Raw genomic sequence first — 13,989 nt, forward strand, 5'->3', positions numbered from 1 at the left:
GTTTTTGGATTATAGCACTCACTTGTTAAATTATAAAGCACATTTATGAGTCTCTACATAAACTGAATGTCATGTTTGTTTTGCAGTGTTGTGGTTTATATGTTTGATATTTCAGGGTATAAAAGTATCTGCTGTTGGCAGACACGCCTGTTTGCGGCGTTAAACAGAACAGGCTGCCCCAGAACGTCAACAGAAAGTGTTTTTTTTTTTCATGTGATACTGATTTATGATCTCCGTGATTTATGAGTCTCACGTTAATCCAATGATTGATAGATTGGAGAGAAACGCATAAAGTGTAGGTTTGTGTTGTTTGAGTGCACTGTTCTTACATCTGTCCAGTTTTGCGTGTGATCGTGTGATTTTATGTCGTGAATACTTCTGGGAACACCGTCATGACTCTGAGTTCCCGAGATGCAGCTTTGACTGTAATAAATACCAAAGTGCCACTTCAGTGCATATGCTGCGTGTGTGTTGTCTCCAGGGGAAACACCTTTTCTCCAGAAGTGAATTTACTGGTATCACCACCTCTTGAAAACCCCTCTGGGCGTTCACTCACATATTGTTACAATCTTTCCTGATTCATTCTTTCAAGTGCAGCCGCTCTATATTTAACACTCTGATAGTATCACAGCTTCCACAATCTATATTCATACCTAACACAGCGCTCACCCGAGGTGTAGAAAACCGTGAATAACAATGCACAACACACTGAGTCATGTTATCACACAATGAAGTGAGAGCAGATACAGTAGTAGTATTGGTAGTGGGCAAACACTCCCTGAAGTCCCACAATGTGCAGAGAAGGAGCCCCACTAATAGTTTTAAATAGGACATGTGTCCTGAACACCACAGTTTCCTTGTCGGACCATTTCATAACTTATTATTGTACTCAGGCAGAGACCTTGATAGAGTAAATCCTGCACCGAGACAATACCTTTCTTTTTTCTTTGAGGTCAACAGGCCCCTTGAGGATTTATTGTTTTTGAATCCTGCACCCCCCCCCCCCCCCCCCCCCCCCCCCCCCCCCCCCCCCCCCCCACACACACACACACACACACAGGCACACTTTCTTATTGGTGTACTCACAGTACAGTTGAAGATTCCACTTATTCAATGTGTGTGTGAGTGCGCACAGTGCATGTGGGGTGTGTAAAGGAAATGCTTCTGCCTCACAGTAGCTGCGCGTCTAAATTTAGAGGCCCCGTGCCTCCCCACTGTCCAACTGTCACCGGTTGGGTCGGACTGTGAGACGTTCAGGAAGAGAGACTCGAGGCGTGTTGAAGTCTGGAGAAGTTGTGCGAGCTCAAGAGCTGCTGATCCGAGAACTTGTTTTTCACACGACCTGAAAAATAGTGTTCCTATAAATACCCTCAGTGTGAACACAGAGGTTAATGCAGAGAGGGTACATAAGGACATGAGTGTGCACTTTTTTTCACTCTCTCTTCAGTCACAAGAAAAATATGTGTTCAAAGAAAGACCATCAGTTTACTGAGAAGACAATACAAAGTTTGAGGTATACTCTCTCCTTTAAGAATTTAACTTGACAATCGCAACTACACATTTGTATGTTTGTATGTTTGTTTTATTCATGCAATAATTAAATCCAACTCAAGTGCTCACTCAGGAAAAAATCTTAAACGTATTCTCGCCTCTGACATTTCTTACCGCCTGGTATGGATGTTTTTGACCCGTCTCATGTGGGTAAGTGCAGGAAGCAGCACTAGCTGGGGACCACTTCCTGTCCTTTCTGTCTATTTGATTATGAGACATGTCTGTTTGATTGTCTATTTGCAGAGGAGCACCTCCTTTATTGACTCAGTTCCTGACAGACCCACCATCCGCGTTGCTCGCCCTCCAACAAAATTCTGCTCTGTGGCAAGGTGACGATTACAGGAACGTGTCAATGTTGGTTTTCTTGAGTTTGTTTTAAACATCTTTGTCATAGTAAAAAGTGAAAAAGATACTTTAGTTTACCTTGCTGATCATCTACGTCTTAAGTGTTAAATTATACAAGCCCCCAGTCTGTTTCTGTGAAAAAGAACAGCTTCCTTATAAATATATGTGTAATTGTGAAATATATTGAAAAAAAATTAATAGATAGTCTGTTGAAGGTTTGTACTTTGTTTTGAAAGAAAAAGGTACCGCTTTTGTTGGTGGTAAATGCAGGATTGTTAAAATATAATATCTACCTACAAAAAGCAAGGACATCCGTTTCGGATCAATTACTTCTTTGTCGCCTGATTATGTCGTACATGTCGCCCCAATTGTGAGAAACATGCACTTGTGGGATGATCTGAAGAGACGAGTGTGAGCAATGCCTTTTCTTGACTTGTGTCTTGAGCGTCTCAGACTTTCCATTGAACAATAGATTTTAATTATTTTGTTACATTCATCTGTGATTCTGAATAATTTGAAATGATTTACCATCTGAGATTCTTACATTAGATTATGAACATAGAGACGCTGTCCCAGCTGTAAATTGTTTATCCTCTGGCTCCCCCTTGTGGTTCTGCGGAGCAGCGTCACTCTGTGGAGGTCAGAGGTCACCGCGGCAGAGAAACATGGCGGCCCCCAAGAAGGTAGCCGTGGTGCTGAAGGCGGTGAAGAAAATCACGGTGCAGTTCTGTCCTTTCGAGCCCAATGTCCGCTCCACACGGTGAGAACTATCAGTTTAATGTTGTCGTTATCTCCGGTCGTAGTTTGAATAGACTGTAATGAGGTTAAACGTTAAATTGTGCGCATTTATGTACCGTCAATGACAGCGAGCGTTACTGTTTACCTGACTGAAGTCACCAGTTTAGCTTTAGAACTACGGTATTCAGATTTCTTACATACTAAACCGTCACTGAAAATAGAATATATTTTCTGTTTTTTCATGCGCTTTCATAGCTGTGGTGCTTGACTCCTCATAGCGACAGAAATGGTTTGTTTTGCCATTGACGTTTGGAGTTTTGCGGCGCAAGCGCATTAGAAATAAGGCAAACAAATGTGACTCAACATGAGTGAAGAAAAAACGAAAGTGTACTTTACAGGATAAGCTGGAAATGTACCGTTTAGATATGTAGAAAAATCTGGTTCAACGAAAGAGAAATATTCACATATAGGCAATTTGGCTGTTGTAAACAATTTATGATTTCGTACTGAGATCCATCTTCCTTTGCAGATTATCCATGCACGTAATTAATAGCTTGAGTTTATTTGATTTCCTGAGGGAATAAAGGTCGAAGTGAATAAATTATGAGGACCTATACTGTCATCTGTATTATTTACAATGCATTCATCAGAAATATTTCTTCACCTTTAACAAAGGGAGTGGTAATTTGATTAAGAGCTCAAACAGAATTTGAATTAGAACTATCACACACACTTTTGCCCTTTATTCAGAAGCCTTGTTTGATCTTAGTTGTGTTACAATCTGACAATTTTCCACCTGTAATCTTCACAGTGAGTCTACAACTTAAGCATTTAAAAAAATAAATAAAAATCAGCTTCTTCTGCCTGTTAATCTTGGCAAAACATTGCAACCCTCTAGAAGATACTTATTCAATAAAGATGCATTTAATGCCTTCTTAGATAAACAAACCCCTGGGCTGCATTGGTCACTCATCTGATTAAGATCCTTTTGTAGTAATACCTGATCTAATTACTCAACTTTTAAGTAGATTGAAAGATTAACATCACAGGTATTCGCAAATATTTTCATGTGTCTTTATGGAAATGGCAACAGGTATTTTCACTTGTCATATTTTTGGTCATTTTTAGTGATTCAGTACCGTAGAAGCTGTGTTTAAACGTCGTAGATTGAGGTGAAACTCGTGATATCTACTTTTATAAATAGCCTACTGATTTGGTGTTGAGTACAATAACACTGATGGATTCTGTTTGTATTCGGTACTCGGATGATGTTTCTGAGGGACATGCAGTATTGAAAACAAATCGCAAATATTGACATAAGACGCCAGTAGCACTTTAAACATGCTACTACTCTGCAATAGCTCACAATCATACCGACACTGAGAATGTTTACGTTCTCACCACTGCCGAGGTGCAGTACAGCTGAAATGTGTGTTTTTTTCCCTCCCTTCTGCTCCACAGAGAGTTTTTGGCCCTGGTGGGCTCGGAGAAGGCCCGGGCCACCAACATGAACTGTGAGGTCATCCCCATGGTGAAACACGACAAATCTGAGCCCGCTGTAGAAGTTGCTTTCAGTAAGTTTACTGTTATTTGCTCCATCTGCATATTAGAGAAAAATGATCCGTGCAAAGTTTGGTAGCCGTCAAGGCAAACATGTGTTATAAACTCACTCCGGCACTTTTAGTATTTGGAAGCAGACAGAAGAGTCTTAAAGCCACTTGGAACTGCTTCACATTTTAGTTTCCGTCCTTTCAAAAAAGTCCTTTGTGCTGATGATGTAATGTGAGCTGCAGAGAAAAGCCGCCTGCTCAGGCTTCTTGTTGACAAGAAGCTGCATCTGTAACTGCAGCTCAGCGTCTGACGTGACCTTGTCCTTTAATTTCCTGCTGATTGTTTTCATGCAATAAGCATCATTCACACTCGGTGAGTCAAGGTTGACGGCCAGTAGAGGCGTGGGCCAGATCTCCGCTCTGATGAACCCGACTTTGTGCTGCGTGACTTTTACTCAGAGTTGACTTCTTGTATCCCCGTGAGTCATCACAGTGTCTCTTTGACCTCCTTTCCACAGTGGACGGAGAGACGCTGCTGATGAAAGGGGCACACCTGAGCGGCCGTGAGATGCTGAGCGCGTTCCAGTCCCGCTGCACTGCTAAAGACCCTCAGGGGAAACCCGCAGCCAAAAAATGACCCCCCGTTAATATTTCTGGATTGTATTTATTTGTGTATACAGTTGAACTTGTACAATAAAACCATGTCATTCAATATAAACGGTGCTTCTGGTTGTGAACTTTGGATTAAACAATGAAGTTGAGCATGTTGGAATAAGTAACAAAGGAGATGTAAATATACATAATAAGCAACGATGAGCAGAGGATTCAGACCAATCTGTCTGCCACACTGACAATGCACACGTGGAAAACACCCACGGGTTTTTTTTAATTAATTCGAATAATTCACCGCAGGACCTCTGACCCAAATCGAAACAACTTTCTGGAAGGAGGTGGAAATATTCACATCAGAAACCTTCTGGATTCTTTCTTTATGTCTCAATGTACCATGGAAAACTTCCTGTAAGCCATTGAAATAAATGCATAGCTATTGGGGATAATTATGGTTGCACTAATGATAAAATAAATAAATATATAAATAATTAAGAGCCACATACAGTGAAGCTGCTTACACACATTATACACTCACAAGATGGAGATTCTGACTTTTACACCACAACTTGAAAAGGAGAAAGTAGAGGATAAATGGGTTTGACACAAAGACTTTGAATCATCCACTGTAATCTGTCCAGTATTCTTTATTCAATTGATAATGTTTGACCACTTTAGTACTTGTAAAAGTTTCCTCTTTAGCTTTATCATGGTATATAGATTTACAGAGTTAAAAGATTATTACTATAAGACGTCATATATCAAATTTACATTAAGTATAATCATAAATCACAGCAATGCCCGATAAAAAAATCAATGTGATAAAACGGATCAGAGGAAGAGGCGGGGTTTGCTCGGCTCTGCTGTGTACGTCGCGCGCTGTGATTGGCTGCTGATAAAGCGGAGCAGCCCTTTAAAAGCGCAGTGAGCGAGATTCCCACCCTGGAGGAGAGTCCAGAGTCGCTGCAGTGGTCTGTTTGTTTGGAGGATAACATCCACCGGAGTCTGCAAATATGGTCGAGAAGTTTGTTGGGACGTGGAAGATGATTTCCAGCGAGAATTTCGATGATTACATGAAGGCAATCGGTGAGGAAATTATAGTTTAAAAAATCGATCAGCTGATATCCATCCATCTGTTTCTTTCTTTCTTCCTTCATTTTCCCCCTAACATGCAATTTATATTTCATGCATCCTTGCTCTGCAGGAGTGGGATTTGCAATCCGGCAGGTGGGAAACCGGACGAAGCCCAGTTTAATAGTGTCGGTGGACGATCAGGGGCTCATATCTCTGAAGTCTCAAAGCGCCTTCAAAACTACTGAAATCAAGTTCAAGCTCAACGAGCCCTTCGAGGAGACCACCGCAGACGACAGGAAGACCAGGGTTAGTGTCTCCAGACATTCAGAAACATTAAGATCAATCAAAGCCTGACTGTGTCTGGTTTGTGCCCTGCAGACTGTGGTGACTCTGGAGAATGGCAAGCTGGTGCAGAAACAGAGCTGGGATGGCAAAGAAACGAATATCGAGAGGGAGATCTCTGATGGGAAATTGATAGCGGTAAGGATTCGATGTTAGATGTCGGACTGACGAATTGTCCTTGGATGGCTCTGCAGCCTTTTCCAGCCTTCACAATATGAACTGCAAATAATTTGTCTTTGGCCTTTTTAAAGGGACTCTGGTCTTGTACTTTGAGGTGACACTGTTGGATTTTTACCCCTTCCAATTTAAATGTTGTTGACGTCAAGTTTAATTTAATGAATTCAAAGTGGTTTATTTGAGGACAAGGGTCATAGACCCCTGCTCTACTAACTTTCCACTGGAACAGATCACATTATGCAATAGTTTTCCTCATGATTGCTAAACAAAGGAGATTTTGCTAGGTTACAGACTTTTTATGCAAACGGTCTTGACAAGTATTTTGTTGTCCTTATTTGACCAACATTTACTAAACAAAAGTTACCCAGGAGGTTTAATTTTTAAATTTTTTTTTTTAAATGTGATGCAAAATTCTGCTCTACTCTGACATCTGTGGCCCAAATACTTCCCCACTTCCAAAATGTCTTCAGAGTTTCCTGATCATGTCTTTCCACCTTTCAGATACTTGCACTCACCTAATCTTTGTCATCCTTCACAGAAATGCATTCTGGGAGACGTGGTTGCAGTGAGGACATACGTGAAGGAGGCATGATGAAGTCATTTCCACCCCCCCCCCCAACCCACTTGTTTGATGCATTGCTGGATGACAGGCTCAGTTCAATGAGCGCAATACCACACTGAAAGCAATGGCGTGTTCTGCTGTTCTTTTTCTTTATCCTCACTTTGTTCCCAAAACCTGTGCCTCCGTTCTCCATGACACATCCGGCTTCATTTGGAATTGTTGTGGTGATCTGAATAAAAATGAATGAAAATCTGTGGGAATCTTGTGGTCTTTGTGAGTTTGTATCATTAGCGCTCGGTTAGTCTGCAGTCTATTAATTGTGTAACATCCAGCTTCAAGTACACCATGCTTGAACGCATTCCAGAAATGCACAGAGGAATGCTGTACAAATATGTGCTCTAATGGGAACGCGGCTAATCTAAGGAGCTGATCTCCTGACTTTAATGATATATATTCTCAGAAGCTGTTATCACTCCACAAGGAGTGGTTATTTCCAGCTGCATTGGATTGTACAGTTCAGTTACTTTGGGCAGGGGAAAAAAAGAAAAAACAACCTAAAAGATCCACACCGCCCTTGTTTAAAAAAAAAAAAAAAGAGTCAGAATCTGTCCTGATTATTAATGTGTGTTAGCAGGGATTCTTTGAAGAATGTGAACTCTTTCCAGCATCTTGCAGAGAGGTCACCAGGGACATGTATCCCCTCTTCCCGTCTTGGAGGTTAAACATTTCCCCTCGCACATGTGCTGGCAGCTGTACATGGAGGGAGAAACTAAAAACACTGAGGGATGTCCCCTCCCTTTGGCCACTGGTCAAATTTTGTGGGTTTTTCTGCATCATACAGATTGTTAGACTTACAACAGCCACTGTTCCATGACAGGAAGGAGAGACGATAGCGCTGATTGGACCTAATGGCCAAAACAGCTGAACCAGGTGGAACAGGGGGCTCCTACACCCCTCGGCTGGGACAATAGGACTGGCAGAGGTCAAGGACAGGCAATGTTTGAACTCCTGGAGGGACGCCAAGTTGATGACAGTATCAGATCTGACAGCGAAAGAGGTCAACGTTAAGTTTTGTTTGTCCCACTGGCTTTGTTTGAAGATCTCATTTCATGTGTAAACCTTGGGTCCTCTGCAATTAGAAGACAATTCACGTTGATTTACATACAGTAGGAGCAATAACAGCATGTTCTGGTTGCAGTCAGAGGCTAGAAAGAGAGCAATAAGCATGGGGTCTTGTCTTTGCAGGTCCTTCCTGAACCTGCATGGGTTTCTGCAGGGACCAGAACGGTTGATTCTTGATAGATGGCCTGTCACTGTGAATGTATGCTCGCTTGTCTTTCTCTCACGATGAACAATCGATCCATCCAGGGTGTCATCTGCTCTTCACACAATCTGGGAATCTTTCTAGCCCCCATGACCTTAACATGGATGAAGTGTATGCACACGATGGATGGATGAGAGATAACTGGAGGACGTGGAGTGCGGCAGGAGTGCATGTTGATGACTGGATTTCACTAAAATATCATAAAGGTCCATCCATCCATCCATCCATCCATCCATCCATCCATCCATCCATCCATCCATCCAACTGAATCACCACAAGTTAAAACTGATCAAACATTAAAAAGAAACAAATGATTGTGATGATGACATTGCGTATGTTCTTAAGTTTTGTTGACGTATCAGAGATTCATTAACACATTTAATGTGTGAACAGATCAACGTCTGATCACTTCTTGTGAGATTTCTGAGCGTGTCACACCAATGTACTGGGAAAGCTTCTTTTTTTTTCGCAGCTCAGGGGAACGGACCACATCTGCTTTGGATTGACTTACAGGTGCATTGCTTTTGATCCGCAGGCGTCACTTTGCTTGGATAACTGTAGGGTATCGGTCTGATCTTCTCCTCATCTGTTTTACACCAGGCATCTCGTGTCATAGATCCTTAGCGTTTCTGAGTGACGGTAAATCTAATTTGCTAAGTAAACCAGGCAATTTCAAAACATCTGAACAGGTCAAGATGGTCCCTCTGGATTTTCAGGACTCAAGAAGAGGTGTAAATAAACAGTACACCTCTGTACATTGAGCTGTGTGCATGAGGTATGAAAACCCCCAAAAGAAAGTCTCTCAGACCATCTGAAATAATACACTTTCAGCCTGCAGCCAAACAGGATAGGAAGGGATATGTTCCACTAGAGGAAAGGTCCTGCTCTTGCTCCTGCTGTCCAAGAGATTAACCCTACATCTGCAGAGTGGTCTCGGAGTGCAACCAGGAAACGCTTCAGGAAGGACAAAGACAGTGAGAGGCCAACTGAGAGCAAGCTGGCAGGGAAGGAAGCAGAAAAAAATCTAAAATAAATCAAAAACACAAAGGCACCACAGGAGCAAGGCACGGAGTGGTGGAACTCTAGCTTGAGTCGTGTTCTCCGCAACGAAATGTGAACTAAAGCTCAATGTGACTCTTACACAGCGTGAAGCCAAACGTCCCCATATGTCCCAGTGAGTGTGAGCAGGGCTGTGTGTTCTCGGGCCTGACAAGAAAATCTATCTTGTTGACTCCCAGGTTGTTTGGTGTGAACAGAGATTGTCTCGGACTTTAAAAGAATGCAATCACATCCTTCACAAAACATCTGGAAAGCTCCACTTGAACTATGGGGTTGACACCCTTCCTCTGCTTGTCCTTTGCATGTCCTCCGCTTAAACCCCGTCAAAGAAAAACACATTTAATGTTCAAGTGGATCAGCGGGCATACAGATACATGATATACAACAATCAGTTCTCATGCCATGTATATTGCTTAACTTTTGTTTTCATGTTTTAAGACTAAAGACATAAAGTCAAGAGTAATCAGATTATGTTTATTTACTTGTTAGCTGTGACTTTGGGTGCAGTTAAGACATGATAAATTCCCCATTCTTCAATCCAGTGAAGAGTAAGAACTGGTGTTATGTCTGGATCTCAGAAAAGCCACAACAAGTCAATCTGTGAAGCAGAAAACACAGTCAAAGACAAAATGGTTTCTGTTTCTCTTCACGATTGAAGAATAGCGATGGGAGACAGTAACACTCTTAATTGACAATAGAAAATGTCACATTAGTCTTAGCTTCTCTTCGTTGGTTGCCAATACATTTTAGAATTCCTTTCAACATTTTTGTCTTAACTTTCAGGGCCCTACATGGTCAAGCTCCCAAAATGATCTCTGACTCGCTGAAAGCATGTTCCTTCTTCCTTTGCTCTGAGGACAACAGGTCTGAAGTTGCCGTTTCCCCCGAGCCCTCGGTTCAAATCTCGTGGGGATCGAGCAATTCGGGCAGTGGCCCCATGACTGGAATTCTCTCCTGCTGTCTCAACACAGCACAGACTGCATTGGATCTTTCGGAGGCAGCGGAGAAACTTCAGTATTTTACACCGAATCGTGTTATATTGCCTCTTATTGAGATGCACTTTGTGACTTTTTTCTTTGAAACATCCTATATAAATAAAATGTACTTAGTTACAAGTGAAAGTTAAAGTTAAAAAAAAAAAAAAAAAAACTGGAGCAGCCAAACATTTGACCTTCTTTTTCTCAACTATACTTGTTGAGTCTCCGTCTCTTTGGTTTCAGGGAAACTTTAAACATCAACAGTAAGGAGAGACTCTCCTCGCTGCACCTACAACACAAGCCCCCGCTCCCCTTCAGTGTTGTTCAACTTGGGTTTCTCCTTGAGGGTGGGGGTGGCCTTGATGTTGACCTCCACTTGCTTTCCAAGCAGTGTTCCTGTGAAGTGCGGCTCCACGCTCACTAAAAGACCCTGAATACGCCGCGCATCTACCTTCACCCTCTCTGCAGGACCTGTGCGAGCCATGCTGACTGAAGATCAGTGTCCAGAGCAACCAGCTCTGCTCAGCTCTGTCGGGGGGCGGGGGGGGGAGTAATTTCTTTTTCCCTGAACCTGGAGATCCAGTCGTACTAAGAAACAAAGTCTGATTTCATCAACAAGAGTCTGGAAGTTGTGCAAGCTGCGTGCTGTCTGGCCGCACAAAGCAGGCGGAGGGGCAGAGACCGTCTGTAAAATCTGAGATTTCAGGACTGACATCTGGAAGAATCTAACACAGCTTTTGTTTTGGATTGAATTGTAATGCATAACACATTTGCTATAATGCCACTGCTACTACTTATTGAAGTAAGGCTTTAGCAGAACATTAGATTTTGTCATTAAAAGATAAGTAATACTGTCAAGTCCGTCATGCAGATGTAGAGCTGTTGTCTCTCTCTGTCTTGTTGTTGTTTAGTATGAGCCAAGGCCTTTGTCTCTAGTAAAGAGCAGCTCAGTTAATATTTCACTCAACTGCTGGTGACTAAAGCATTACTGACAGTAAGTATTTGCACATTAGCCTCGAAACCTGATTTTTTTCATTGGATGTACTGAATAACTCACTAAAGTGATACGGCTTACTTGAGTAAGTATTGTTGGAATAAAGTTAGTAAACTGACATATAGCGTTCAGTGTTTCTATAAGTCTGCTATCTGTCCTTGTGTCCGGAGTAGACGACTGTAAATCCATATTATGAGGGACTTCCATTCTATTCAAGGTATAAATAGCTATTAGTTTATTTTCCTAACCCAATTCCAGTTCACTGTCAGCAATGAGCCAAATTAGTGTTTGAGCTTTAGATTAAAAACTTGCTTGAAGTTGTTGTCAAGCCAGTGTAAAAGGAAAGAGGCACCTCAAAACACAACTTTCAAAGGCCTTTGTGCTGTATATGAGGAAGTCAGTTATTGCCTTTGAGAGCACCACAAAGACCCTCTGTTTTTCTAGTCGTCCCACCAGGAGTTCCTGCCAAAGTTTAGCTAAGGACGAGGCCCCCAGCCTGTGATTGTATGGCGAGGAGGAAGGATGGTGACAATCTTTAAAGTGAGGCTATATGCACTCCAGAGCCCAAACAATAGAGTCTCCCCAGAGAACAGTGCAACCCACGCCTACAACCTTTATGCAGATCCGAACATGAGTGCCGCAAAATGCACTTTCTGTTCAACAGCAGCTTGAGAAACGCTTGGCGGGGCAAGAGACGGAAAAAAAAAAAAAGTGGCGGTATTTTCTGCTGTGAATCCGTCACAAGTCTTCACCGTGCTTGGATTATCCACTCCTCCTCCTCCTCCTCCTCCTCCTCCTCCTCCTCCTCCTCCTCCTGTCGCCACTGTGTGACAGGACATGTGACTTGTAATCTTGAGGGGGTGACGATTTTGAGGATAGAGAGGGATCTTTGAAATCGTTGCGGCCGTTGACTACTATGTGGGTCTGCGTTCAGCCCGATGGGAAGTAACATTGCAGATGGCCTCTGTTGGTCCACATCAAGCTTTCTTTGTGCTCCGTTCACAGAGGACCTGTAGCATGCAGAGCGGCTAATTATTATGACCGTGGCGTGAAGAGCATTAATGGAACCTCTGAAGGGAAAAAACCCAAGATTATTACCCAGTGAAATCGGCATAACTAAAGCGTGCATGCTGTTTTCATGCTACACTGAAGGAATGTGTTGATAAAAGCATCAAGATATGGCTATATTTGTACAAAACGCGAAATGGAAAAAAGTGATTTAAATGCCTATTTGCAAATCATGTGCATCTTTGCTGACTTCAGGGGCTGGTGCAGACAGTACACTGTAAAATATGCTTCTGCTTGTCTGCTGAAAGAATCATTTTTGCGCACTGTGTTGTACTGTAGTGCTAACGACAACACAATTTACTAAGATTTCATGAAAATCTAAAACGAGAGATAAGCAATTTAATGAGAAAATCTAAGTTCAGAGTAAAGTGCGAGAATATATGAGTAGTTGTGTTTTTCGTCCATCCAGAAAACAGCATCAGCATCATTTTCACAAAAAGTACAATTTGACCTTTTGTGCCAGACAACACATCCAACTGTTTCATACCATTGCAGTGCTCATGAGACAAATGAGTACGGTTCCATGAAATCTGGTAATATAAGCGAGCAGGAAACAGTGTTTTGTTCTGTTTTTCATGCCGCGCACACACTTCCACAGGCATGGTGACCTTCTACTGCAGGTGGCATGACTGAATGATGTTGATAACGCAAAGGCCAGACTGTCTGTCTGTGATGATTTCGGTGATTTGCTAATTCTTTCTCAATGAGAGACAGAAACTCCAACTTTTTCTTTTTGTATTTTCACAGTTGTCAACGGATGTTCAGCGGCTATAATAGATGTTTTTTCACAACTGGAAAAGTCTCACCGAATAGTAAATATATAGTGACCAGTGGTGTAGATAATACATTAAAAATGACCATGTTTAAAACAAAAAACAAAAGGAAAACCACTTTAGGCAGTAATTGGCTTGTAAATTTTTTTTTGTCATAGTTGAAAATAATGATAGATATTAATAGCTGTTGTGTTTCTTTGCCCTGCTCATGGAGCAAATGTTAAAACAACAAAACCGATATGTGAAAGTTATGACACATTATCATGACAGACAACTACAAGTGATGCTAATGTCACTCTCTAAAAGGTATATTATATATTTTTTCCACTTAATTACATTCAATAATTAATCAATCTGGCAAAATCATCACAATCGTGGATCTCAATGGGAAAAAAGATCTGTCATACCACAGTGATTTGTCGTGAGGTTAACTTGTGAACCACAAGATGGTGTAATGTGTTGCATGTCTGCCGATTCTGTCCCAACAAAAGAAACAGCAGTACACAAAGCCATGACTGACTCTTAAAAAGAAACCTCCTGGGAGGACATTCTACAGTGACTCACCACCACCACCTTGGGCACAGAAGTGACACTACTCTAGTCCTACAGACTACTTCTCCGAGCACTTTAAATTTGCGTTACTGAGAAGTACCTAGATGATCAGTCTTTAAGAGGTGTCGTCGAGAGCAGCCACTTGGCCACAGTGCACAGGAGAGATAACCGCGGCCTCCGATAGGCCGGAGGAAAACGGAAGCCATTAGTCACTCCTGGTTGGTATAGCGTCAGAATTAAAATATACGGTAGGACTGCATCAAACCTTCATCTGAAGAAGGTAAACATTACTAA

At 42.0% G+C, this 13,989-nt stretch overlaps 2 protein-coding genes across 2 annotated transcripts; both read left to right on the forward strand.

Annotated features, from left to right (window-relative positions):
- The first annotated feature begins 2,559 nt into the window (after positions 1 to 2,559).
- mrpl53 (mitochondrial ribosomal protein L53) lies at positions 2,560 to 4,899 on the forward strand. The gene is made up of 3 exons (XM_080485458.1): positions 2,560 to 2,656; positions 4,096 to 4,208; positions 4,703 to 4,899. The coding sequence occupies exons 1-3, from the start codon at positions 2,562 to 2,564 to the stop codon at positions 4,819 to 4,821; spliced, it is 327 nt and encodes a 108-aa protein (XP_080341584.1). The 5' UTR covers positions 2,560 to 2,561; the 3' UTR covers positions 4,822 to 4,899.
- An 836-nt stretch (positions 4,900 to 5,735) lies between these two features.
- fabp4a (fatty acid binding protein 4a) lies at positions 5,736 to 7,202 on the forward strand. Its single transcript, XM_080485459.1, has 4 exons — positions 5,736 to 5,879; positions 5,998 to 6,173; positions 6,246 to 6,347; positions 6,925 to 7,202. Exons 1-4 carry the CDS (start codon positions 5,807 to 5,809, stop codon positions 6,976 to 6,978), a joined length of 405 nt encoding a protein of 134 aa, XP_080341585.1. The 5' UTR covers positions 5,736 to 5,806; the 3' UTR covers positions 6,979 to 7,202.
- Positions 7,203 to 13,989: the final 6,787 nt, after the last annotated feature.

Source organism: Lipophrys pholis (assembly GCF_963383615.2).
Source record: "Lipophrys pholis genome assembly, chromosome: 17".
In the NCBI taxonomy this organism is placed as follows: domain Eukaryota; kingdom Metazoa; phylum Chordata; class Actinopteri; order Blenniiformes; family Blenniidae; genus Lipophrys; species Lipophrys pholis.

What these genes read in the sequence shown, in the direction of transcription:
- mrpl53 (XM_080485458.1), top strand. Translation starts at nt 2,562, where the DNA reads ATGGCGGCCCCCAAGAAGGTAGCCGTGGTGCTGAAGGCGGTGAAGAAA. An exon ending in CCCAATGTCCGCTCCACACG is followed by an intron (nt 2,657 to 4,095) that starts GTGAGAACTATC and finishes TCTGCTCCACAG; the next exon opens with AGAGTTTTTGGCCCTGGTGG. An exon ending in CGCTGTAGAAGTTGCTTTCA is followed by an intron (nt 4,209 to 4,702) that starts GTAAGTTTACTG and finishes TCCTTTCCACAG; the next exon opens with TGGACGGAGAGACGCTGCTG.
- fabp4a (XM_080485459.1), top strand. Translation starts at nt 5,807, where the DNA reads ATGGTCGAGAAGTTTGTTGGGACGTGGAAGATGATTTCCAGCGAGAAT. An exon ending in TGATTACATGAAGGCAATCG is followed by an intron (nt 5,880 to 5,997) that starts GTGAGGAAATTA and finishes CTTGCTCTGCAG; the next exon opens with GAGTGGGATTTGCAATCCGG. An exon ending in CAGACGACAGGAAGACCAGG is followed by an intron (nt 6,174 to 6,245) that starts GTTAGTGTCTCC and finishes TGTGCCCTGCAG; the next exon opens with ACTGTGGTGACTCTGGAGAA.